At 30.5% G+C, this 27,416-nt stretch overlaps 2 protein-coding genes and 1 pseudogene across 3 annotated transcripts; 1 reads left to right on the top strand and 2 right to left on the bottom strand.

Annotated features, from left to right (window-relative positions):
• Window positions 1-3,204: 3,204 nt before the first annotated feature.
• Window positions 3,205-4,494, bottom strand: LOC122601954 (annotated as a pseudogene).
• Window positions 4,495-5,621: 1,127 nt separating this feature from the next.
• On the bottom strand, window positions 5,622-9,956 carry LOC122600271 (protein KAKU4-like). 2 transcript variants are annotated; one of them, XM_043772971.1, is made up of 8 exons: window positions 9,498-9,956; window positions 8,269-8,333; window positions 7,886-7,965; window positions 7,717-7,757; window positions 7,455-7,585; window positions 7,144-7,291; window positions 6,737-6,810; window positions 5,622-6,105 (listed from the first exon to the last, which is right to left on the bottom strand). In XM_043772971.1, exons 1-8 carry the CDS (start codon window positions 9,772-9,774, stop codon window positions 5,926-5,928), a joined length of 996 nt encoding a protein of 331 aa, XP_043628906.1. In that variant the 5' UTR covers window positions 9,775-9,956; the 3' UTR covers window positions 5,622-5,925. The 2 variants fall into 2 exon arrangements, with proteins under 2 accessions (XP_043628906.1, XP_043628905.1); XM_043772970.1 differs by having other exon boundaries at window positions 7,675-7,757; window positions 9,498-9,952.
• A 12,986-nt stretch (window positions 9,957-22,942) lies between these two features.
• On the top strand, window positions 22,943-26,631 carry LOC122599451 (gamma-glutamylcyclotransferase 2-1-like). The gene is made up of 9 exons (XM_043771965.1): window positions 22,943-23,016; window positions 23,805-23,942; window positions 24,040-24,116; window positions 24,261-24,317; window positions 24,763-24,819; window positions 24,937-24,977; window positions 25,135-25,206; window positions 25,298-25,377; window positions 26,189-26,631. The coding sequence occupies exons 2-9, from the start codon at window positions 23,834-23,836 to the stop codon at window positions 26,371-26,373; spliced, it is 678 nt and encodes a 225-aa protein (XP_043627900.1). The 5' UTR covers window positions 22,943-23,016; window positions 23,805-23,833; the 3' UTR covers window positions 26,374-26,631.
• The last annotated feature ends 785 nt before the right edge of the window (window positions 26,632-27,416 follow it).

Genomic DNA, 27,416 nt, shown 5'->3' with positions numbered 1-27,416 from the left:
TAACCAATACATTATCATATTAGCGTTACATCAGAAAATTTTCTTTTCAATACATTTTCTCCAATTCACACCCAATACCCAAAAAGGATGAGGATTCCTTCAAGTTATAATACTAACTTGACCTATCAAGTTTTTTCAACTTGGGCATCTCCTTCCATACATCTAATACATTCCAATATATTAACTTTACACTTTTAATTAAATAAAACTAAAACATCTCTATATAATAAAAATAATAATAATAATAATAAATTAATAATAAAAATAGGTGTTATTAATTAATATAGAAAGTTTATTTATTTTAAAGTAATAATAATATTTATATTAAAGTATAGGTTTAGATTGAAATTAACAATAATCATAAGGACTAAATTGTAAAGGACTAAAAATCTAAATAATAAAAAGAATTTATGCTCATCTCCCTTCTTCCTTCGTAGTCCAGATCGGAGATAAAAAAAACCCTGCAACTCCTTACATATATACTTATAGGGTGACTATTAAATGAGAATAAAATTAAAATGAGAACAAATGATAACACTTAAAAACTACATTTTGATGCATTAAAAGTCCATAAAACTGACATAGTGCTTAACTAATTATCATTATTTAAGTGTTTAACAACACATTGATCCGTCAAAATTGAAAAAATCATGTTTTTTGTTGGATGCATCCAAGATGAATGCACAAAACAAAAAACGTGATTTTTTCGATTTTGACGGATCAATGTGTTGTTAAACACTTAAATAATGATAATTAGTTAAGCACTATGTTAGTTTTATGAACTTTTAATGCATCAAAATGATGTTTTTAAGTGTTCTCACCGTTACTTATTTTGAAAGTGTTCTCACTGTAGTGTTACCATATACTTATATTTATTATATATATATATATATATATATATTAAACAAATTTAAAAAAAAAAAGGAAAGAAACCTCCGTATTCCCCACCACAAAATTCCAATACACTCGCGAATACAAACTCAATACGGATCAGTCCCAGTGGTGTGCCCCGTATTGGAAGAGCAATACGCTCAATACTAGAAGACATTGAGGGTGCTCTTATGAAAGAACTCTCCTTTGGAGATGCTCATTGTAAGCCAAGGGCAATGAATGGTGATTAGTATTAAGAGACAATGATTTTAAATCATGATAAGAATATTAAAAAAAATAAAAAATCATGATAAGACTTTAAGTCTCGTTAGCATACACTTCTGGTAACCATAATTTTTGTTTCTGTTCATATAACTACTTTCATGAAAGAACTTTCCTTAGTATCTATGTATATACTAACTTATAACATGCGTAACACGCAATCTTTGTATATTTATGCGTTAAAAAAATTTTAATATCTGAAAATTATTAACATCTAAATATATATTTAGATACTTTTGAACAACAATTATAATACCAATATTTTTATAAATCATGTTTTCAACTATAAAATTAAATTATATACATGAAATATTAAAGTGATATTTTATTAACACTAAGTTGTAGCTATACCTCTACTTTTTTCAAGGGTACGAAAGGTATTATTCTAATTCATGTATTTAACCAATCATATCAAAAAATCATGTAATATAAAGATTTTTTAAAAATATTTGTAGTGGCGTTGAAATAAAACATTATTAATGATATAAAATATAATTGAAATTTCTCGTAACAATATAATATTTTTAATATTTTATTATAATTAAACACTAAAAAAGTAAAAATTTAAATAAAAAAAAATCATAGAACTAAGATTGTTTACCAAAAGGTAATTAGTGAATTAAATGGTATAGATTACAACAAATAAGTGTATAGTAAATTTATCAAAAGTTTTTTTTTTATCAAAACTTAAATATCATATTCAATTAACCATTTTAAATTAAAATTTTGTCAAAGACCCAATTATACAACATTAGTAATACAAATATACAATATATAAAATTTTGTATGTATGAAAATATAATATATATTATATAAATAAATGATTTTTTTTATAATTTATAACATTAAAAAATAAGAAGTATCATTATTATAAAGATATGGTTAAAAAAAGTTATTAGTATAGTGGTACTTAATTAGGCCATTTACTAAACAGACTAAATAAAAGTAAATTAATTGTAATAAGTAAAGTATAAGGACTAAAATGTTCTAGACTAATTTTTGGGTCAATAATGATGTCATAAAAAAAATCTAATAGTAAAAAACAAAAGGTAAAAAATGTAATCAATTTCTCACACTTTTTCAAATTTGAACTAAATTTTTAGTCATGATAATTTTAAAATTCTAATAGTTGGATATTGCTAGTAACCATTGTCTTTCTATTCATGTGAGCAGGGTTATTAAGAGGCTCAAAGGTTGCTAAAGATCCAAGCCACTCTTTTGGACCTATAGTTGTTTTGGACCTATAATTTCTAGAACTTTTTAACTGAGCTTTTACCTTAGTCTATTGAAATGTTTTTTTTACTGTTTTTGAAAGGTCAAATACTCACACTCATGGTCACAATTCATAACATATAACAAATTAATTAAAACCCCGTTTTGCCTTTTTTTCAAAGAAATGCCTGCGAGGTCCGTTCGTTAATAAAAATGTAGATATATTTTAGTAAACACCCCATAAAAGGTAATCTTTTTACACAAATTTTCTATTAAATGGAACCTATTTAGTTTTCGTCTATTTAAAGGATTCCATTTTTAAAAATTTCACAATAAAATGTACGTCGTTAGTTTTTAACAACTCTCACTCTCCGTTAAGTGTCACGTCACCACTACCACATCATCAGTTTTGCTTAGATGGATTAACTAATTGAAGTGCACACTCTAAAGTGTTATTCACAGAATTAAGCAAAAAATATACATGCTTAAGAGCAAAGAAAAATTGAAAACTAAAACAAACTCTTAATAACGTGATATTGGAAAAAACATGGAGAGCGATATAATTCCCCAAATGACACCCAAAAAAATAGCCTACAAATAACTTTCTCTCGGTTAGAGGTTACATGCCTTATAATTATTTGACTCCCTAGACAAGTATATGCCACTGTTCCTAAAAGTAATCATATGCTTGTTCAGGCCTTTTTGTGGTTAATACACACATCAAGTCAGGAAGACTGAAAACTCTTACCTTGATATTCTGAGCTGACCAAGTTTTGACTGAACTTTGGACCACGTGGTTAAGAGATTTTGGTCAACATAAACGATTGTTATAGCACATAATTAATGCATAAAAGAGCATACGCATACTTGATTTTATTTAACCATTGCAATTTGGATGATACAAACTATGTACAACAACCTAGTAAGGAACCCAAACTAACCCATCTTCAACTAGGAAATGACAGACAGCATCCTTTCCGGGACTTAACTTAAGAACTTGAAATGCTAAATGTTTGGGGTTCCATGAGGAGGTATCTTCATGGCAAACGGATATTGCCTTAGCTTTTACATTGTTTTCTCCGACCAAAGAAACCACATAAGCGCTGACCTTGGGTGATTTATGGCACACATGGACGGCGTAACCATAGTACTGTTGGTGGCAGACAACAACGGTATCTCCCTTCACTTTTCGAACTTCTTTTACCTTGTATCCTTGTAATGGTGTGCTCTCGTGACCATCTACATGTGTTGAGATTGCCTTAATTCTTTTCCCTAACTTTGAAGTAGCGAAATCCACCATTGACTCCAATTAAGGAAGTCACACAAGATTGATCTTGTCCCAGGTTAGAAGCCTTCTCACATTCATTGACGGTTGTCTTGATTAGTTTTCCTTCTAGAGACTCGGGATTGACTTTGAACGCCTCGTAGATATCTTGAAGCTTGTTTGATGCAACAGGCAATGAATCTGCAACTTGACGAGGTACAAATTGAGGTGTTGTGGTTGTATCTTTACTGATGTGCAAGTTAATACTTTTGCCTGCACGCATCTCCTCTTCTTTGATAAAGAGCGATGCCACTCTCATTCCCATTATTTGTTCATCTGTTGCCGCGTCTTCATAATATGGAAAATTTGCTTTTGGCTTCCCCACTGCATATGAAGCGCTTCTCCCTGCTTTGTCAAAATATATACAATGTATACATCAGTCATTATTACTAATGGTTGCGACATTGGCTACTTGACTATAAATTATTATAAAAATCAGATGTTGTACAGTAATATATATTAGCCAATACTGTAGTATAGCACATGGACATGATCATATCTAACCATTTGCAAGAGAATCCTTGATTGCTTTCGGGAGTGGAGTGTTTGGCAACATGGATTTGAAGTACACTTCAGGATCTACTGATGCATGACTTGCAACAAGTACGAGCTAAAACCAAGAATAAAATTAACAAAATGAGAATTAGTCATGCGACGAGATCAATGTCAACACACTCAAAAAGTATTCTAATAAGATAAATGTTTTTTATTCAATATGATAGATGTTTTACTTACGAAGAGGATTGATAGACTTTGGACAAGATGAAACTCCATTGCAGCAACCTAACAAGAAGAGAATATTGAAGATGGGTGATGAGGAAAAACTATGGACTATTGAAGTATTTATAGGCAGGGTGTAAGGTAAGATGACTCTACTTAACACATGAAATGCATTGGTACGTTCTTATCAATAAGAGCATATGCTTTTTGTTTTTGTGTGAATCACATGTTTATAGTGAAAGAACTATTCTTTGAATAAAGATCACTTTTTTGGTGAAAACTTTCAGTAAAGATCACTTTTTTTTGTGAACAATTATCATGTGAAGCATCAATACTAACCATAGTTTGGATCATGATGATTTTAAAATTATCCATTGTTTTTTTTTCTTTTCATGTGAGCTTGTATTGTTCATGAGATCTTGCATTTTTCATGTGACAAATTCTATATAAAGCTAACTGAGGATCAACCTTTAAAACATGAAAATTTATTGCAAATTAGTAATCATCATTTTTGTTTTCATGTGAGCTCGCATTTTTAATGTGATCTTGCATTTTTCATGTGACCAATTGTAAATTAAGCTTCACGGATTGGCAATTGTAACACGATGGATAATTTAGTAATCATCATTTTCGTATTTGTGTGAACCGTGTTTTTTTTGTTCATGTGTTTGTATTTGCTAAAAACCATATGTTTCTCCGATTTTCAATACTCTTGTAGTGTGAATGGGCATGATTACCAGTTTAGGTTAGCTTCTTTATGCTTTCCATAATAATCAACTGGTCAAGCACCTGTAAGGGCAGGCATTTCGTATCGTTTTGGGTATGTTGGTTCATGTTCATCGCCTTGTTGATGGGTACATTTAACACAACCAATTTATGAATAATTGAATAGAGTTACTCTTGCAGAACAATTTATGACCGGTTCGGAACCAAATTATAAATAGTTACCTCGTACATGCCAAATGCAATTGAAAGCGCCCAACTGTTTATTAAATCAAATGGTATATGTATCAACCCATTAAATAATCCTAATAAAAAATATTTTTGGGTCTGTAGATCAACCCATTAACTTAATTGTCCAATCTAAATCCAACATGAAATATAAATAGGTTGTCTTATAGAACTTTAAATTGTTCATTTTCCTGTCAGTTTCATTTAGGTTTTGGTGCCATTTAACGATGAATCACTCGGAAGACTTGCAGATTCCACACCATTTGTTGTCAAAATAAATTTATTAAATTTCGAGGAGATACAACAATAGAGTTACAGTAAATTACAATGTTACATGTTACAATTACAACTCTTCACGATATACTACCGAAATTACACATGATCAGAGAATGGATTAGTTAGATACAAATACATTGTAGTCTAAAAGAAATAAACAAATACCAAGAATGTAAACCCTAAAAAGGCTTACAGTCACTGGCTCTCAATCAACCGTAAAAGTTACAGAAAGATTTGTCTAGTTAGCTAATTACAAGCAATGCTTGTAGAGCACTAACCATTACCACAAATCATTTGCCACGGCCCCTGCCTCTTTTGGTGTACCTCCTGCTTCTTGCCACTGCTCGGTTTGCAGTTGGGCTATCAAGCTTTCGGGTAGAGCGGCGCAAATTGGTGGTAGAGCTACCCTGAGAAGCGTTAACATCAGGAACGTCTGTAAACTCATCTTCACCTTCGTTTTCTTCTGCCATCTGGAGAACACAAAAGATTTGAAGTCATTGATAATCATCCTAACATCTAATCAAAGTGACTATTTTAGGATCATATCGGATAGGCAGAGAATGACTATGAAGTCGTTCCACAAAAGTTGATGAAACAATTGTGCAAATGATGATTCCATGAGATGTACTCTGGATGTGGGACCAACTAAAGTACACATTTAAGTGCTTCATAAACAAGTTTTATCCAAACAGTCCGTATACTTTTCATACATCATAAAAGATGAGAGGTGGCAAAATGGGTGGGTCACAATGAACAATATTGTACTTGTGAAACAGGTCAGGTTAGGTTGGCCCTTAACACTTTTTCTGCAAAATTTTAAATCATCTTTTAATATAACTTAGATTCCACCCCTGATTTGCAACCTTTGTAATAACAGAAAATTTTTAGTAAATATATTTAGCAAAAGTATATAATTACAATAGTTTTTTTTTTTTTTTTAATTACAAAAGTATATAATTACAATAGTAATATAATTTTTTTAATAAAACAATTGTGTAAGTTGCATGCATTAGCAATACAATTTAAATAACTTTTTACCCATTCCGCCTTTTCCCACTTTTTAGCTATTTAGAAGTAGCGATATTTCTTTGGCATTAATACCTGATTATACTCCTCAATTGTTGGAAGGGATGACAAGGCTTCATTTGGTGCAGTATCTTGAGTGGTCCTCGTATCTGAAGGACAAAGGAAAAAAACCACGAAAATAAAATTAAGAAAAAAGAGTGAAACATGTGTAGTATCCCAAAATGAAATGCAGTTTTTCTCATGTTGACAAAATTTTATTAAAAAAATAAGATCTTCTACGTACTGTTATTCATAAAAAGTTCATTGATTTTATTAGTACTATAGTACTTATATGTGTCTGCAAGATTTATCTATCAATACTGCAGTTTATTTTACATTTGAGTATTTGACCGATAGTTATTAACTTGCTAAATATATGTGCAATTGCATTTGTTTTTAGATGGATTGGGGTAAAGTGTAATTATGAGACAGAAAAAACCAACCCTTCAAAGACAGGTTCATAATTTTATCATCCGGTTTTGGAGCTTCTATGGAGATCGGTTCACTTGGTTTCATTGTATCTACGGCCTTGGAATGCAACTGTTGTACTTCATTCTGAAGGTTCCATGATCCACCAGAAAGATGATCCCTCTGTGACGTCAAAGCATATGAAATCATGAAAAAGCTATAAAAAAAAATAGACCACAAAAATAGGGAAATATACAAACGCATATGGACAAGAATCAAATATGTAATCCAGTAAACTATATATGATTCCAAATCAGATAATAAGATATCGTGAGGTAGTACTGACATTTGGTGTAACTGGAGATTTGGAGGCCTGAATGTTATTGTCCAAGTCCGACTTTGAGCTTGATCCAACCATGTTTTCTGTGATCAATTTTCTTGCTTCCATGATGGCTTTGTTGTGGGTATATAGATTCTCTGTTTATCATTTACATTATATATCATCTATAAATATAATCACTCCAAAGAGAAAGAAACAGTAAAAATAAAGATATTCAGAAACAAACTTGGCTCGGCATCCACACCCTCTCTCGGGGAATAATCCGCACCTCGCGAATTGATGATCTCAATTAGTCGATCACACTCTTCCCTGTTGAAAATAATAAGAAAACATATTCACAAGTACACAGAAAGCAAAAAAAAAAAAAAATTAGCAAAAAAAGGATTACTGATGAAAATTAGCATGAAACCAGAGGGCAGGCAAGAAAAGATTGTTACCTTGAGTAGCTTTCGAGCATAAGTAGTTGTTCAACTAAATACAATATCTCACTCTTTCCCGACAAACTGCCAGTATTATGCTGTAATAAAATACATGTTAATGAACATATTATATTTTAAAGCTTGCAATTAATATCCAAAGCTAAAGCGTGCATAAAAAAATCATCAAAATATAACCATACGTTCCACCAGTTTCAATCGAATCACTAAAAAACTAGATATGCATGTGTTTCATATAGTTCAAATCCTAGGAGCATCAAAATATACCCCCTTGTGGCCCACGACGACTCCGGTCTATCGCCCTAGGATTAGTCAGCTCGCAAAGCGGATTGGATACCTAGGCTAAATACACACACAGACACACATTATAAGTTTGTAATTACCTGATTCAGCTGAGAACCAGAATCAGAAACGTTTTTCCCACCATTATTATCTTCTATACCACCTTCTGTAAAAACAAATCACAACAAAATCATATTTTGCATAACCAAATCAATAACTAGTTTAAGAAAAAAGAAACTTAAACCAACAATTTGTGTGGGTGCAATGATCTTTCGCCCGCATTTGCGGCAGAATCTTCAGATATACATTTTTTACCAGATTTTAGAATGGCTGTTTAGTCAATAAATCGAAGGCTTTTGGTTAGTGGGATTATGTGATAATTTAAAAGAAAAAAAGGGGAAAAAAACTTTAGTTTGGTCCTTCATCTGTTTAGTCCTTTATCAAGTCATCCCGCTAATACACCAAGTCAGTTAATAGTTTCTTTTATCCACCTAGACCTATTCAATAAGTAATTTGTTTTTAACTATTCATCATGTCAATTCAATAAATAGTCATTATCTCTTGATATATGTGACTTTTATAAACTAAACTCTACTGTAAAATGCAGTAGCAAGTATCCAATTTCTGGTCTACATTGACTTGAATCATGACATTTCTTCAAAAAACAGTCAAAACACTTGCTTAAACAATGTACCAAGTCAAAGCAATCAACTTTCACTAAATTAAATACAATATCCTCCTAATCTATATCAATCTATAGTACCCGACTATCAAAACTGAACCGCGACAAATCACATCCTTCTTTATCAGTTAGAATGTCACGGACACTCTCTCCCCCTGGCCCCTTTATACACAACCACATATGACGACAAACCATCACATATCATAAAAAGACCGCACTTTTTTTTTCACAAAAAAAAAAGAGAACTATTCCCCTTCCATTCCCCGGCAGCATTGACTATTCTCTACTTATCATATAAAGTAATTATCTAATGTGCCCCTCCTAATTTTAATAATTCAGACGTCTTTGGATCGATTATTGATCTAATCTAAACTTTCTTCCATTTTGTATCCTTATAACCAAATTTTCCACCCTATATAAACCACTATTTTCACATTACAAGGCCATTATGAAAAAAACATAACACATCATTACATATAAATTTTTACATATATAATTACCCCTACATAACACCATCAAAAATCACAAATTTAAGCAACTTCTTATCATAATTAATCACACTTAATTAACAAAAATTTTCACCAATTACAAACATACATACATATAGATATACATATATACATACAAACAGACATATTTATAAAATACCTGAATCAGAATCAGTGTCTGAAGTGGAAACAGAACGAGAGGCCCAACTAACAGGATTCCAAATAGAAGAAAAAAGTTTGGTTGCACCACTAGCGACAAACTTGGCCGGAAAAAGAACTCCATTTTTAATCCAATTATTATTAGGGTTCGTTTCCATACTTGAACTTGGACGGTCATAAGGAGTGCTTTTTTTTACACCAATACGTCGTCGTTTCACCACTTTACCGCCGGATCTACTGCTTCCGCCGTCTTCAGTCGCCCGAGAACCGAAATTCATGGTCGGAATTAAAATAGTTTAATTTTTTTGAGAGGGAAGAAAAGGGAAGGGAAGTTAGTGAGTAGGAAGTTATCTGTCTTCTATTTACAGTTAGAGATATATATGAGTTGTATATATATCCACTAGTACCACTGACTTATATCAAATTAATTTTTCAGTTTTGGTCTTTTTAACGGTTTTTCTGTCTTAACATAGTTTTAGTTTTTTCCTTAAAAGGACATTTTTTGTTCGGGAAGGGCCAATTTATGTAAACAGAAGTTCAATATTTGCTTGGACTTTTACAGGTTTGGGCTATCTAGTGCTGAAGTGGTCTTTTGTAAATATTTAGTTACAGGTTTTATTCACTTGTCTTCATAAAAAAAAAATTGTTATGGAACATCGATTTCTGATCCAAAAGCAAAAAGCGGTAACCTTTAATTTAAATGAACGTTTTGTTAGAGTGTTTATAATGGTTCACACCACCATACCAGGGGTGTCAGCATATGAAGTTGTCTTTTGTTAGTATTTAGTTACAGGTTTTATTCGCTTGTCTTCATAAAAAAAAAATTGTTGAGGAACATCGATTTCTGATCCAAAAGCAAAAAGCGTTAACCTTTAATTTAATCGAACTTTTTGTTAGAGTGTTTGTAATGGTTCACACCATCACACCAGGTGGTGTAACACATCAGCACCACATCAGTATCACACAATACCACACAAAAATTACTCAGCAACCACACCACATTTGTAACAATAACCATACCACACCACAACTTTATATTAATATATAACACTTAGAAAAGAAAAAAAATTAAAGGACCCAACATAATTTCAACGTGGATATTTCAACCTTGAACCTTCCACCCCAAAAAGACCTTGAGGGTGTAATGGCTCCACACCATGTGGTCGATGGCTTAACTTCCACGCCGTCCACACACTCCTCCATTACAATTTCTCTTACATTTTTTAATTATCTCATCTCATTAAACGTGAAACATATTAAATAGTATATATACACGTAATAGTAGTGGGTATGCTTCAAATATATACACATCATCTCTGAATATTAGTTTGCAATATCTGTTAGTTTTCTATTTTATTTTGTTAATGTTTTATTATTATGGATTATTTTTCGTTTCACTTTCTATTTTCAATGATTATGAATATTAGTTTGAATGTATTTGTATTACTATTATTTTGTGTTTTTATTTTATTATTTTTATTTCCATACTTATTATCTTTTATAACTTATATGCTCGTATTTTAATATGTTATAAAATTATATTGTCAGAAATTCTTTAAATTTATATTTGCTTACTCATTACGAAGTAAAAGATAAATATCAATTCAGTTTTTCGAACTATGTAATTTTTGTGAAAATATGTTATAAAGTTTACATCGTACAGAACACAATAAATATGATGTCTCCTGGGGCAACGTATGAGTGACATATCTCGTTGATACGTATATTTAAGGACCAATCTACCATATGGGCAACAGTCAACTGCCCTAATTACAATTTGGGTACAGCATAATTTTAAATTTTAAATAGTATATGTGTAATTTTTTTTTAATTAAGAAAAAAAAATTGGAAATACATATGAATATTATTTTCGTTGTCGTAAGCTTATTCTTTGAAAGTCATTGGTCATTGAAGCATTAACTTTAAGATATCTTTTCATTAGTAGAATAATAAACTTGAGCTGTTTTAATTGTAACTATCATAATAGTTATGTAATATATATATATATATATATATATATATGTTAACACTCCGGTGAAAACACTTTTAAAATAAGAACGGTGAGAACACTTAAAAACATCATTTTGATGCATTAAAAGTCCATAAAACTAACATAGTGCATAGCTAATTATCATTATTTAAGTATCTAACAACACATTGATCTGTCAAAATCGAAAAAATCACGTTTTTTGTTGGATACATCATTTTAAAGAATATGCATCCAAGATGGATGCACAAAACAAAAAAATATGATTTTCTTAATTTTGACATGCCAATGTGTTGTTAAACACTTAGATAATGATAATTAGTTATACACTATGTTAGTTTTATGGACTTTTAATGTATCAAAATATAGTTTTTAAGTATTCTTATTTGTTTTTATTTTAATTTCATTCTCATTTGATGATCACCATATATATATATATATTATATATATATTTATATATATATATAAGCTAACTATTTCATAAAAAAAACTATATTTTATGGTTCCTGCATTATGATTGAATAAGTTTTCATTTAATAATACCTTGTATGGCACGTGTGACATTTATATATTAAAATACCTTTTAAATACGAGTGTTACACCCGGTGTAAGTAACGAAATTCTTTTGATGGTCCATTTTTTTATTCCCGAGCTAAGGTTCATTTTTTTTTACATTATCGAATAGGACTCTTATATGTATGACAAACAACTTTTAACGTGTCCCCTCGCAACCATCTTTGCGTATAGTGAACGTAAATTAATGAACTTATCTAACATCTATTTTATTTTCATTGATAAAATGATAATATTCAATTAAAATAAGTTATTTTTATAAACAAAATTGGAAATTATTCAAAAGATCAAAACAGAAGGCTAAAAAAAATATATATATATATGTCTAACCCTAAAAATAATTAAACAAAAACAGGCCTAATCAAAATGATGTTGGCCCATTTAAAAATCATAAACGGGCCCCCCAAAAAAATAAAAATTGCCCGTAACTATACTTTACACAATAACTTTGTTTTTGATATATATTATTTTTCATGCATTATACTTAAACTTATGTGATGAGTTTGACTCCTGAATCATATGTAACAACATAATATATGGATATTACAGTCACTGTTTTTTTTATTAAAAGGAAGTTTGTCATTCGGCTAACTTTGGATCATCTATATATTAGACCATATAGATCCAACATGTGGGTATAAATAAAACGAAATGAGTGGAGTACTACATTTATCTTTTGCAACCTTTGTATTCCGTTTCATGATTCATGCCAAATCCACCAATTGTAGTTCATCTCAAAATCTTACGTGCTATCTTCATTACGAGAAAGAACTTGAATTTTGGTGAAAAACATTTAAAAACCAATTTACTAATAACTTGTACAGTTATTTAATAATGATTTTGTACTTCCTAGTCCTAGTTAGCTCAAGTGGTTGAGCACTTATCTTATAAGTAAAAGGTCTTGGGTTCAAGACTTGGGAAGTACATAGGAAGTCTTCCTATGAAGGCTTGGCTTGGGTATACCCAGGTTCAAGTCTGAGGGGACAGGGTTTACCCCTCTTGATCGTCGTGTATTCGGGCGGATTAGTAGAGGGTTTTCCCCCCATCGGGTATTTGAAATAGGCATTACTACTTCGAGGGAGCTATTTAACGTGGACCCGGTTAAGACAACGTATATTAACCTCCCGTTGTCGAATCGCGACATGAAGTTCTCAAGTGAAATTCACCTTTCAAAAAAATCTAATAATGATTTTGCTAGTCATAACAATAGGGTCATGTTTTATTTAACACGTATTAAATTGTTATACATAAAATCAATAGTTTATTAAAAATAACTTTTAACCGTTTTTATAGTTTTTTTCATGAATATACGCTAAAAATAAACAATAGTACTTTCGGACCTATAGCTTACATTATAACAAATAACAACTTATAATGTGCTTACATATCTACTAGTATATATGGAAGATAATGACTAGATCGAGCTCGTAACATTTAGGAGTAAATTTTTAAGATCGATGTTTACTTACTATCCTTACTTTACGTGAAATTAGATTTGGTGAATAATACATTTGGTTAACAATGGTTTATTCTTAAAAACCATTTCATTGACTTTACTTTTGTATAATTAAATCGTGCAAGTCATAGATAGTGTTATTTTATAATATAACCAGCAAAGAGTTAAAAAAAACGTGTCTACCTACCCGTGGTGTTGTCCTATACTCGTATCTTTATATTACCGCCGCATAGGCAACCATTCGATATATATTAACAGTTATTATAAAATAAGTATTAACTTAAAATAAGTAGAATGATATCTTAACTTTTAGATCATAATAAAAGTTGATGCACGAATATTTACAAAATATAGGTATATATGTAATGATGCACGGTGATTTTTATAATGCATTGTAATTTTCAGTGAAAAACCTATTATTTTATTTATTTATATTTTAATAGTTGTTTTATTTTACTTAAATAGGAAAATGATTAACCCTTCGAACTAAATAGTCTAAAAATCCTCCTAATTATAAGATGAATACAAATGGCAAAATCAAATGATTAAACTAGGAAAGAGAATTAATGAAATTTACATGTCACAATCTTATGGCTTTAGGAGGTGACTTTTAGGAGTATTCATCATTTCTCATATGTATATACTTTTTAAAAAACTAGCACGATATCCACACAACATGACAAAGGTGGTAATGATGTCGATTTGATGGTGGCATTGATTGGTGGTGATGTCAAATATTATTATCGTTGGTGGTGATGGTGGAAGTGAAAGGATATTTAGGATAATTCGATCAACCATTGCTAGGGAGTCATTGAGGTAGCTTGCATTACTAATGGTTGATTTCGGGCCCTTGCTGTAACGTCTCATAATTTAAAATTCTTTTTATTTATTAATCTAATAGTTTTGATAACCATTTTAAAAACAAAATTATAATTTAAAATATAGACCATCTTAAAAAGGTGATATTATATATATACGTAAAAATGATCAAATATTTAATTGTTGTGGACATATATAAATACCAAAAACACAAGGTATAAGAGATCACTAACCCATAATGATAAGTATATTTTAAGATGTCACCACCTCCAAAGCACTTTTACACATCAATTCTCTTATTGTCTGAATCTTTTGGGTTGCCTATAAAAATGGGAAAAACGAAACCATAAGCGTCACAGCTTAGTGAGTACACCCATATACATATACACATATCATGGGCAACACATCAATAGCCTTAAGAACATAATGCCAACCCGGTCTTACATAATGTTTCTAAGCAAATCAACCAATAGCATATGGATCCATACCAGTGCCACTAAGTACATCGAGTCGTCACCCGGTACCGTGGTCTTTACCAATCATAACAACATAAGTTAACATGAATTAAGGCCCACCGGTCTTACATAATTCATGTTAACCCCATGGTACAAATACATGTAGATAGATGTACTCACCTTGGCCACGACCATTGACTAATTTAATATATCAATTTCCACATGAGCACTTATCAATACAATTGAAATTCATTAAACCACTAACTCGTTCTTCAACATCACCAATTTAGCCAATAACTTAAACCTTATCATGGTGTTGGCTCATTTACTTAATATTAAAGTTCCATTTTCATGTCAATTTTAACATCTCAATCTCTTCATTATCGATTGTTAGCTCTGTCAAGCCTAACCAATTTATACTTCATAATCCCATAAAACAATTCTTTAGCCAAACATCATAATAGGATCACTAGAGGCTAGCCAATCAAGCAATCATCCAACTACGATGGCATCATTTTAAAATTACCCTTACCATATTATTTGGACTTTTATATATATATTCAAACAATATTACAAGCTTAAAAACCCAATTCATTTTAACAAGCACACTGATGAATAATAATCTCAAACGAAACCATACCTCTTATTTGATGATCTTGTAACGCCCCACGTATTTAAAATTCTTTTTATTTATTAATTTGATATTCTCGATAACCATTTTGAAGACAATACTTATGATTTTTGGTATAGACCATCTTAAAAAGGTTATATCTCCCAATAATAATAAAATAGCCTTCTAAATTTATTTTTAAAAAAGCCATAGCCCTTAAATGAGAAGCAAAGTTGAATTCCAACCCTTAGATTACTTTGCTTGCATCATTTACCACTTTTAAAATAATTTCTTGAATTATTAAATACTAAATTACTAATTAATAAATACTAAACTACATTCCCTTTTAATGAGATTTACATTCATCACCGTATATATTAAGATAAAAAAATTTATAAACTTTCTAAAATATATCAATGGATTCCTAAATATATTAATGAAGGATTGTATTTTTTAAAATTTACCTAAATACTTTTATTTGTATAAATTATACAGTATCATCATAAACATATCAAAAAAATATTATGTACTCGTGTGACCATTCGACTTCGGGTATGTTTGGCAAAACTAGTTGGGGCTAGTAGCTGGTAGCAGCTAGTTGGTAGCCGGTAGCTGTAGCTGAAGGCTAGTAGCTAAAGTTTTTTGGATATTTTTAAACGTTTGGTGGAGTAGTTTGAGCTTTTAGTAAAATGTATAAAATTACACAAATAGACATTAATAAAATTTTTAAAAAACTAATACAACATGTGTATACATATTTTATCTAAGTTTTAACCATATATAATGTCTCATACTCACATTACATTCTGTATGTTTTATTATATTTTTATTATATGTATCCTAATAAAAAATTTTTTAAGCATATACAACAAAGATAAGAATAAATTGGAGGCATGTGTTAGTGTGTTACAACCGACTCTCCTTCAACCATGTGATCCAATAGAAATTAACCAATGAACAATTCTTTTCTTTCACATTTACAATTCTATCGCTAAATAAAATATTAGAGGTTATATAGGTAATCTTATATGCTAAAAACCTCCGGCTCGTGTTAAACGCTATGTATACTAGCGTTTCAAAAACTAGCTTTTTCTCCAAATCTAAAAGCTTGAAGATCCTCAACCAAACAAAGCTTTTTATTGGATAAGAGCTTTTTCCCAAAAGCTTGAAGCCCCTAAAAACTCCTAAAAGTTTTCTACCAAACACACCCTTCATGTGAGAACATACCTCAAGACCAAAATAATGAGTTTATTAATTTGTTGGTTTACATATAAAAATATTAAATGATTATTTTAAAATTCGGTTAAATAGTATTTAAGTATTAAAAGTATTAAACATTCAAGTGTTTTGTTTCTTTACTACTGCTAAATAAAAACTAAACAAACAAATTATTTTGGTTTTTTTTGACTTCGACTGTTTCAAAGATGAATAATGACTTCGCCGGTTGAAACGCAAAAATAAAATTATAGTATACATATACGTTTGGACTATGGATATTTTCATTTATATTTTAGTTTCATATTTTCGAGGAAAAAAAACAAAAAATATAAATATTAAATTTTGTTTATATCCATTTTTTTAATTTCATTATGAATTAGACATAAGCAAATTTTAATTTGATGAAATTAAGCATTTTTTATTGATTAATAAGTTATTATGTCAGTTATCTTTTAGTATATACAAGATTTTAGACCCGTATCAAATACACGGGATTAGTTTACGGCATTTTAAAAATAAGTTTTTACCGTTTTAGGACATTATAAAGATAAAGTTATTATCAAAATACAATTTATTAATTTATGCAGTCCAAAAAGCCTTGTAAATCCAGATGTAAAAATTTAATAAAAAAAATCCACTAAGTTTAGATGTTAAGAATGTATCTAACATTAAGCCATCCATAATTAGAAACATGTATTTCCTTCATCTTTCGCAATATTTATTTATAGCCAGCATTCGATGTTGTGTTATTTGTCTTCCATTCATTGTCATATATTAACACCTTCAGGCCTTTTTATGATTTTACCGAAAAGATGGTCACATACAATTATTCAAACGTGAAAACTGGACATTATAGATACAATATAATCAAGAATACTATCTTGAAATAATAATAATAATAGCATATATATAAAATACATACACTACTCCTAGATTACATCATTGTAGATACGTGATTTTTTACACTTGCAAATCCACTTATATAGCTTAGACACCACAAATTTACACTTGCAAATCCACTTATATAGCTTAGACACCACAAATTGCTTTTAAATAGCTAAGCGTTATAGTGTATTAGACGAACCGAGATTTTTAAGGAAACTCCGTTCAAGAGGCTTTTAGACTGATGATGGCAAAAAAAAAAAAAAAAAGATAGAGCATCAAACTTAATGTATCATTTGATTTTGAGATCCAAAAATCATAAAGTAACAGAGTACATGCAAAAGAAACACCAATGATATATCCGAATATCATTTCCATGACTACAGTTATATTAATTCTCCCGTTAGGATTTGATTTAATAAAAAAGGTGTTGGAAAAATATACTATACTAATGATTTAATCAATAGACAAATCAATAAAACACAACCATACTAATGATTTAATCAATAGACAAATCAATGAAACACAACCAAAGTTTAAGCAAAGGTATATCAGTATACACTAACCCACGTTATATACTCTTCATTGAGCCAAAAAAGTGTTCATCTTGTCGTCATTGAGGTCTTGTAAAAACATAATCTTCTTCTAATCAGCCATGGTTGTTAAGAATAGATTTTGGGGTTTTAAAGAATTCGTGGGGTTATGGTTCTATATGTCGTGGTTTATATAATTTAACTGATATCCTTATCATAAATTAATAACAATGTTATTGTTAATGATAATAAAAACAACACTATAATCGTCTATGTAGTTTCATTAGAATTAAAACTCTTTTAAGTATATGGTAATCTTAATAATGATGACGTAAGCAATTTTTAATTAGATAGAATCAAGAGTTATAATTGCTCAATAAAATATTAGGTCAGTTGTCTTTTAATATATATAAAAATAAGAATATATATAAAAAAAAACATAACACGATGTCAGTGTAAGCATATGTCAAATTCGTAATGTATTCATAAGTTATCATTTAAATACGATAATGGATAGTATTTGTCATTTACTTTTTACGATATGTTTTTTATTTAATTTACACTACAACAAATTTGTTGTTTGTACTCACTTTTTCTACGCACTCCTTAAAAATGCGTAAATTTTGGTTAAGTTGTTCGCACTTAAATATGTGTACAAATAGTCTACATTAAAAAGTGAAAAAAATTAAAAGTTTCACATTTAAAAGTGTGAAGAAAATGTTTACACACTAATATGTGTATACAATATTAGATATGTACGCGCTTTTTAATGTAAAGATCATTTTCTTCGCGGGTGATTTCTTCGCACTGAAAAATCACTTCTTCACGGATGAGTTCTACGAAAGTGTGTAGAAATCACTTAGGAATAAATGATCTCCACATTTATAAGTGCATAAAATATAAAATTTGTACACACTTATTAGTGTGTACATTTTTTTTCACATTTTTAAATGTGAAACTTCTACATTTCTTCGCATTTTTTTATGTAGACTATTTGTACACATTTTTAAGTGCGAACAAATCAACAAATTCTACACACTTTTTAAAATTGTGTAGAATAAAGTGTGTAGAATCAACTAATTTGTTGTAGTGTTAATACACTTAAAATTATAGTATCTTATTTAAAAAATTATTGATTTATAAATAATCATATAAACACTTCATATGTGGATTCCGTTAAAAAAAATTTAATCTTATCCCTTAATTTCTTTCAAAAGTCATATTTTATAATTAGGTTGATTTTTAGGTTGATTTATCATTATCATTTATCAATAGAAAATTATACTTTAACCTAAGTCATTAACCTAAAAAACAATTTAAACCTTAAAAATTTGGCGTGTGAATTCACTAAGGATGTGTTTTGTAGCGGATATGAACGCAAGAAAATGCAAATGAAATAATTTTCTTGGTAGAGAAAAGATGTTGAAGACACATAGATATAAATTTCTTGGAAAATATAATATTTCATATTTATTTTCATCATATTTTAGAAAAAAATCATATTCATTAAAATGTCATTAGTTATATATATTCATTATTTAATTTATGCGGGCGTACATAAATACCAAAGGAACAAGGTATAAGAGATCACTAACCCATAATGACAAATACATTCTAATATATTATCATCTCCAAAGCACGTTTACACCTCAATCCTCTTATTGTTCTGGTCTTCTGGGTTGCCTATAAAAATGGGAACAACTAAACAATAAGCGTCACAGCTTAGTGAGTACATCTATCTACATGTATTTGTACCATGGGGGTTAACATGTATTATGTGAGACCGGTGGGCATTAATTCATGTTAACTTATATTGTTGATGATGAGTAGAGACCACGGTACCGGGTGACGACTCGATGTACTTAGTGGCACTGGTATGGATCCATATGCTATTAGTTGATTTGCTTAGGAACATTATGTAAGACCGGGTTGACATTATGTTCCTAAGGCAATTGATGTGTTGGCCATGATATATGTATGTGTATATGGATGTACTCACTAAGCTGTGACGCTTATTGTTTAGTTGTTCCCATTTTTATAGGCAACCCAGAAGACCAGAACAATAAGAGGATTGAGGTGTAAACGTGCTTTGGAGATGATAATATATTAGAATGTATTTGTCATTATGGGTTAGTGATCTCTTATACCTTGTGCCTTTGGTATTTATGTACGCCCGCATAAATTAAATATTGGATTTTTTTTTTTGTATATATTTAATATATCATAAGTATTGTCTTCAAAATGGTTATAATATCAAATTAATAAATAATTTTTTTTTAAATATGTGGTTCGTTACACTTGCAATCTGCAATTAATTTCATTTTGTGTATGTGTGGGAACCGCCATCCGAAAGCTCCCAAATATTTGATTTAGTTAAAATTGGATACGAGCCAACCTTAAGTTGCTAGTCGTATGATCAAAAGATACACCTGATGACAACCTTAAAAGTTGAGAACATCATGAAATTTTAGTAATTTAAAATGTGAATCGACAAATTTTAGTTGACTGGCTACAAATTCAGTGAAATCAAATCAAAAAGTTTAATTACTCGTAATACTCACACAATGGCAGGCATTCCGCGTTTGAAATTTTCTAAAAGCATAACAAATATTCAATATGTGCAACTTCAAGGCAATACATAATGATAAACAATATAGAGTCTAGGTTCAATGAATCTAGTGATACGGGGAATATATTGGCAAGAGGATGGAATATTATTGTATTATTAGGTGGCAGCAAAAACTTTGGATACGGATCGGATAATATGACCCAATTTTTCATAACATAAATTAAATTAGGTGGGTTTGGGAATATTAGGGTGTGTTTGATACGTGGGTTTGGGAAACTAATTAGGAATGAGAATGAAAGTATTTCATGTTGTTGTTGAAAACGATTGTAAAGAAAATTGAATTAATTAAACCCATAAACACTATAGCTAATTAATTTAGTAATTTACACTATATATAGCTACTGATTATAAAGTGATTAATGTTCTTGTTAATCTAATTTAGTTGCGTTTACTAATTAAAATTACCATGTAGATTATTCAATCAAAGAAAACATTTCCTCATGAAAATGAATAGGCTGGCAATTAGAACTCTAGCTTTCAAAGACTTTATCAAATATTAAGAGTAGAGGAAACAATGATTCCTGTATTAAAGCCTAATAATCTATGAATAACAATTATTTCTCACACACAAACACATACTAATACGGTACTCATGTAGTCAGTAACGATAATTTACTATTTTACAACATACAAAATGGTATGATGACGATAATTTATTTTAATGGGTGATTGTGTTGGTGAGTGGTGATGACGTTAATGACAACAACAATATGTATAAGCCGGAGAAGATTTTATTGTTATAAAAGAGTGTAGTAAATACTCCGTACAGGGGGCGGTTAGATATGTATTCAATTTCAAACGTTACTTGATTAAAAAGGGTTACGTACTCTTTAATTGAAAACTAATTAATGTATAATTGATGAAAAGATTAGTGGTTCAACTTCGACTTAATAGATGAGTGTCCAGATTCAATGAACCTCCTCAATCTATGGATGGCATGCATGCACATCATGCCGCATGACATTCATTTACATTAGCGAAAATAACGAAATAATGTTGTGATTTTAATTTAAGCGTATTCTTAATAAATGATCAAGTTTTATGTCGTGGAGTAGGAAACCTACAAAACAAAGCAGTACCGTTGTGGTACATCGATTTCAAAATGGTTTTCTTGTTGCGAAGAATACCTCATCATGTCTTCGGTGTGGTGTGGGATGACAACTTTAATTTACGTCTTTCACTATTCTATAATATCTTTGTAAACAACAACTTATTATATGTTTAAAAACTAATACGTTACATATTAAAAAATGTAAAATTATTCTCCTAAACTTCTCAACAATAATTTACAAATTATGATGCATTAAGTTAGTTTTAATAATAGCCTTAAAAGATCATTAACAAAACCTTATATTTTATTAACACTTGAAATGGTCCAATTACTTTTGAAGGCGGAACTTAGTTTTAGTGTAACAAGTTTATATGAGACAATAGATTCGATATAGTACATATTTTTAGTTTTTTTTTTCTTTTTTTCTTTTTTTTGGTTGATGTGATCGTGTGATCATATAAATACTGTAAGAGTATTTTCTTTTTTATTTCTTTTTATAAAAATACCACCAAATAGTTATAATAGAAAAGGTTATAAAGTTTACAAAAATAACATTCAAACTTCACATCATCATAGAAAAACTTTAAAGATCTCTTTTAATATAACTATTCATAAAACCAATTGAATTAAAAAACGACACGAAAAAGCAAGAAACCAACCGCTTCGAACTAAGTATAAAATAAATAAGATACCGGTAAAAAACCAAACATCCCTCAAAATCCCAATCAAACTAGTGTTATCGACCTCAATCGGTATTTAAAATATTGATATATACTTAAAAAAAATACATGTAAAGTCGTAAAGCACCCACCACCTATGCATGGTTAGTTATCTAACACTCATCATACATGAATACATCCATAAATATCATTAGATGATACATTTACATACATACATACATGTATACACATAAGAACATGAGTTTGTTATAACGTGGAAAAAACAACCATGAGTTAGTTACAATGTGGAAAAAAAAAAAAACATGAGTTAGTTTTACACTTTTACCTACCAAAAGAAGAAAAGGTAAATAACACTTCTATAAATAGTCCTCAACCTTTTACCTTTATTCACATCCGGCCTATACACACATTAACACAAAAGAAAGAGATCTTTCTATAATAAATAAAAAATCTCTTTCGTCTATCTCGCCGGAACACCCCCGCCACCGCCACCGCCAAATCTATTGATCCCAAAACCCTAATTTCTTCATTTTCCATTTATTTAATTCATCCCCATAAATCTATATCTATATATTCGTCAGATTTATTTATTACATATTATTCAACCACCATCACACATTACCACTTGTAAGCTCAATCAATCAATTTATTTCAGATTCTTATTTTTTACCTTATAAATTATATTTATATATATATATATATATGTATATATGTTGTATCTATTTCTATGTGTATGTTTTTGAATGATGACAAAAATATAGATTTGTTAGATATGGGCTAATTTAACTTCAGCTATTTTGGATTTTATTTCTAATATTTTTCTACTTAAATAATGTTTCACTTGTGTGATTGATTAGTTTATTTGAGCTATTTTATAAATGTTTACATTTTTTTGGTTAGGTTTTTGTTTTGGAAAGTAAATAAAACCCCTAAATTTTATTACTTTTTATTAAAAAAAATATATTTTTTATTAGTTTTTAGAGTTTTATTGATTTTAAAGTATAAAAATAATTTATTTCTGATTTATTATGTATTTAGTTAATATATTAGATAAATACTATTGTCAAATGTTGCTAGATATATCTATATCTATATGTGTCTTACATATTTGGAAAGTAGTATAAATGATATAAAAAAGTCAAACTTTGGCTTTTGGTGAAAAGTTGAATGAGTTTATTATTGATATTTTAATTGAATCTGATTTAGAAATCTGATGGCTATAGAAAGGTGGTAGGGGTGTTATTATTTTAAAAGTCAAATTATAATTACTATAAGAGTATTTTAATTAAAAGTTGGTAAATTTAGGCTTGAAATGTTGTCAAATAGCTTCTTATATGTTGCTAATGTATGTATTTTTGAATAAAAATCAAAACTTTATCGAATTATGTAGCTGATGTGTTAGTAATTTTATACAGATTGTAGTTTGTGAAGTGTTGAAAAAATCATGGTTTTCTGGGTGTTTGGGTATGGCTCATTGGTGTGGAACCCGGGTTTTGATTATGACGAAAAAATGATTGGGTACATCAAGAATTATCGACGTGTGTTTGACCTCGGTAAGAGCCTGTGTAAAGATTTAACATTTTATTTGTTTCTTTTTTTAGTCATTTTTGTGTTAACTGAAAAAAGAAATTTCATTTCTTTCTGTCACAGCATGTATTGATCATAGAGGTACACCTGAGCACCCTGCGAGGACGTGCACACTTGAATACAAGGAAGGAGCCATCTGCGTAAGTAGACGTCAATTTTTGACTTTTTTGCAATTTCAGTTGATTTTAGAGTTGGTATTTCTTCATATGATTGATTACTGAAGTAGTGTATGTTTTGCTTGAGATCGGTTCAAATGCTAATTATTATCACGGATTTTCTTTCAGTGGGGAACTGTGTATTGTGTAAGAGGAGATGAAGAGAAGGAAAGATTGGCAATGGCGGTACGTATGATAACTGATAAGTGGATATGTCAAGCTACTTCTGGAATTTACTTTATCTTTCTCTAGCTAGTAGGGTGGTATTTGACCCAAACATAGGTTTAAGTTTGGTTCATGGCAAAAGCTCCCAATTAATTTAATTGGGGGTTTCTCCCCCCATGTGGTGTATTGGAGGTATCGGAGTGGGTAGCATTCTGGCCTGGAAAACTCCTAGCTAAGGGCAACCCATAGATTGTTAAAAAAAAAAAAAAGAAATTCGGCTTGTGGGTTGCCAAACTTGAAAATCTTGTCTATGGATTTGCTTGCCACAAGCTCCTGCTAGTTTGCCTTTTACAGGCTTGTGTTAATTTTAATCAACTCACTTGAAATGGAAACAAGTCCTTCAAAATAGTACAATCAAGAGTTTTCAGTTCAAAGTCTTACATAAGATGTTTCGTCTATCTTTCAGTATCTAGAAAACAGAGAGTGCGAGTATGATGAGAAGACCTCTGTAGACTTTTTTAAGGTAAATATGCATATATGTGAATTTTCTATTACAGTAAGGATTTCATCTTTTGCCTGCATATATCGACATATTCAATTGCGAAGCCAAGATTTGACATTTTGCTAACTTTTGATTCAGGAAGGGGATATTGATGGGCCTACTTTAACAGGAGTTATGGTGTAAGTCATTATATATTTGTATCATCTTTTATTTCTTAACTAGACTAGATGTAATCATGCTACCGACCGTAGATATTTCTAATTTCTTACTTTTACATGTAAATAAGATTCACCAGACGCATGCAAATATAACTAATATTTTTGTCGCTTGTTACAGCTTCACGTCAACTCCAGATAAGGAAAATAACAAGTATTATCTTGGGCCTGCACCATTGGAGGATATGGCAAGGTCGCATAGTTACCATTCTCCATTGCTTTGTCTTTTTCACAATTTTTAAAATTTTTGTTTTGCTGCTTATCTCATTACCATATATTTCCAGACAAATTGCAACTGCTTTTGGCCCCTGCGGAAACAACAGAGACTACGTTTTCTTGCTGGAGAAGGCAATGTTTGATATTGGTACGTTTTTTACATTCATATTTCCTTGTTTACCGTCTATCGCTTTTACCATTGTAGATGCATCCGTGGTGGAATTTTCAAGTATTTATTGCTTTAGTTCATTGTCATCTATTGCCTTTACCCCACAGGTTCCTTCATGCTTCTTTTTCCCATAAAATTTTAAAGCGATTTTCTAATAGAGACATCATTTTCTGGCATATTTCCATTTATAAATTACTTGCATGTTCATTGTCATTTATTGCTTTCTTGCCCCACTGAAATTCCTGCTTATCCTTCTTGATATGCAATTGTCATAAAAACCAGAAAATTGTCACACTAGCATTTCTTTCACTATCACCAACACTATCATGATGGTCCTAAGGCATCATATTAAACCTTTTTCTAATCTTCCCTGCGTGACTGCGTCCAGTGAAAACTACAAGTTGATCACAAGACGTCCCAATAAATCTTGAATGCATCATTTTTGGCTTTTTTTCTGTATAGACTATAGAACTTAATTTATTGTTGAACTGCTTAAAATTGGTGGTTTTAAAATAGTTGGTGAACATTTATGATTACATAAGGCATAAGCTCGATTATATTAGTAATATGCTTGTTTTTTTCTGAATAAAGTGGTTCAAGAGGATTTGTGCAAGTTTCAAACCTGTTTTGACCTATTTATTCTTAACCTAATTTTTGTTGATTTTACCTGGTTTAGCTTCTTATCAATGTAACATAACCAGCATCAACCGATTTGTGGGGTATATGGATATATCTACTGTCTTTTTATCTTGTACTCAACTCTGATATGTGTATGCTACATGGTACACAGGTCATGAAGATGACATGGTCATAGAGTTGGCAAATGAAGTCAGAAAAGTTCTTGGAATCACAGGCCTAGGAGTACTGAAAGAAAACGGCAGTAGCAGATTAACAGGGCCTTCTCATAAGCCAAAATCTCCCATGTCTCCTCATAAACTAATCCGCCTTCCTGAAGCAATTGCCATGGACACCTAAGACCACAAGATTACAAGCAATAACTTCGTTTACTTAACTCCACTCAAACGGTGTGCAATAACATAACACATGAAGCTTGATTACTTCTCTTTTGTAGTCTGTTAACTGAACCTTTAATGGTTCATACTTGTGTTAGTCCGGATACTTTCTTATATTGTAGGCATCAGAATCGAGTCGAATGATCATATTTCAGAGTATAAAGTTGTAATGCTTCGATGCAAGTTCTCCATCAATGAAATTGTTAGTTTTAAACTATAATTTTTATGATGTTTTTAATCCGATAATTGGGCGGTGTGAAATTGTTGTCTTACTCTTACCTGACTTGTGAATCTACATCACTCTGAGTGTTGTGAGAGGTTCCACCATTCAGGACCATGGCATATACGAAAGAGCACCATATGCTCCAAGTTGTTCATGGTCCATTATGCTCCAAGTTGTTCATGGTCCATTAAAGCTACTGGCTTGTGGTTCCAATGCTCCAACCTGGTCCACCTCATTACTATGGAGGTGTAATAGGCTCCAAGCTGTTTGTGTTGCGGACCACTATATGGCCATGGAAGCAATAAAAGTCTCCAGGATGGTCCACGACCACCTTTTCCACATAATCAAAGCCAATCTGATTCATTTTGCTAATATATATCATTTGTTAACACCGATTGTTTCCTTTAATATGCCGTTCAAAAGAAAAATGACTGTTTACTTAAGCAATGTAACTTTTATTATTGATATTACCATCAAAATGATTCGATTATCATTAATTCATTATGCTTCATACTCGTTAACTTTAGGAATCCCTTAGTTACGTTGCGCCCTGACAGAAGTCCCCATGTCCACTTTTCTTCAATAACTTTAAGTGTTATCGAGGGGTTAGACAAGGAGACCCGTTGTCTCCTTTTCTTTTTATTATTGCTTTGGAAGCTCTTAACTGTGTGTTCTCTAAAGCTTCAAAAAATGGGCATCCTAACTCCTAAGGGGCATTAGACTCCCAAACGCGGGACCTTTTATAACACATTCCATGTATGCGGATGATCTCATGGTTTTAG

The sequence above is a fragment of the Erigeron canadensis genome, chromosome 5, assembly GCF_010389155.1.
Source record: "Erigeron canadensis isolate Cc75 chromosome 5, C_canadensis_v1, whole genome shotgun sequence".
NCBI lineage: Eukaryota > Viridiplantae > Streptophyta > Magnoliopsida > Asterales > Asteraceae > Erigeron > Erigeron canadensis.
Note: the sequence above shows the minus strand (reverse complement) of the source record. Positions and strands in the feature narration are given on the sequence as shown.

Bases quoted from the DNA above. Each gene is read 5' to 3' on its own strand.
- LOC122600271 (XM_043772970.1), bottom strand. From the start codon at position 9,774: ATGAATTTCGGTTCTCGGGCGACTGAAGACGGCGGAAGCAGTAGATCC. The intron at 6,811-7,143 runs GTTGGTTTTTTC...TTTGTCCTTCAG, and splicing joins TATGAACCTGTCTTTGAAGG to ATACGAGGACCACTCAAGAT. The intron at 6,106-6,736 runs GTATTAATGCCA...TGTGTTCTCCAG, and splicing joins CAATTGAGGAGTATAATCAG to ATGGCAGAAGAAAACGAAGG.
- LOC122599451 (XM_043771965.1), top strand. From the start codon at position 23,834: ATGGTTTTCTGGGTGTTTGGGTATGGCTCATTGGTGTGGAACCCGGGT. The intron at 24,318-24,762 runs GTACGTATGATA...TCTATCTTTCAG, and splicing joins AGGAAAGATTGGCAATGGCG to TATCTAGAAAACAGAGAGTG. The intron at 24,978-25,134 runs GTAAGTCATTAT...CGCTTGTTACAG, and splicing joins ACTTTAACAGGAGTTATGGT to CTTCACGTCAACTCCAGATA.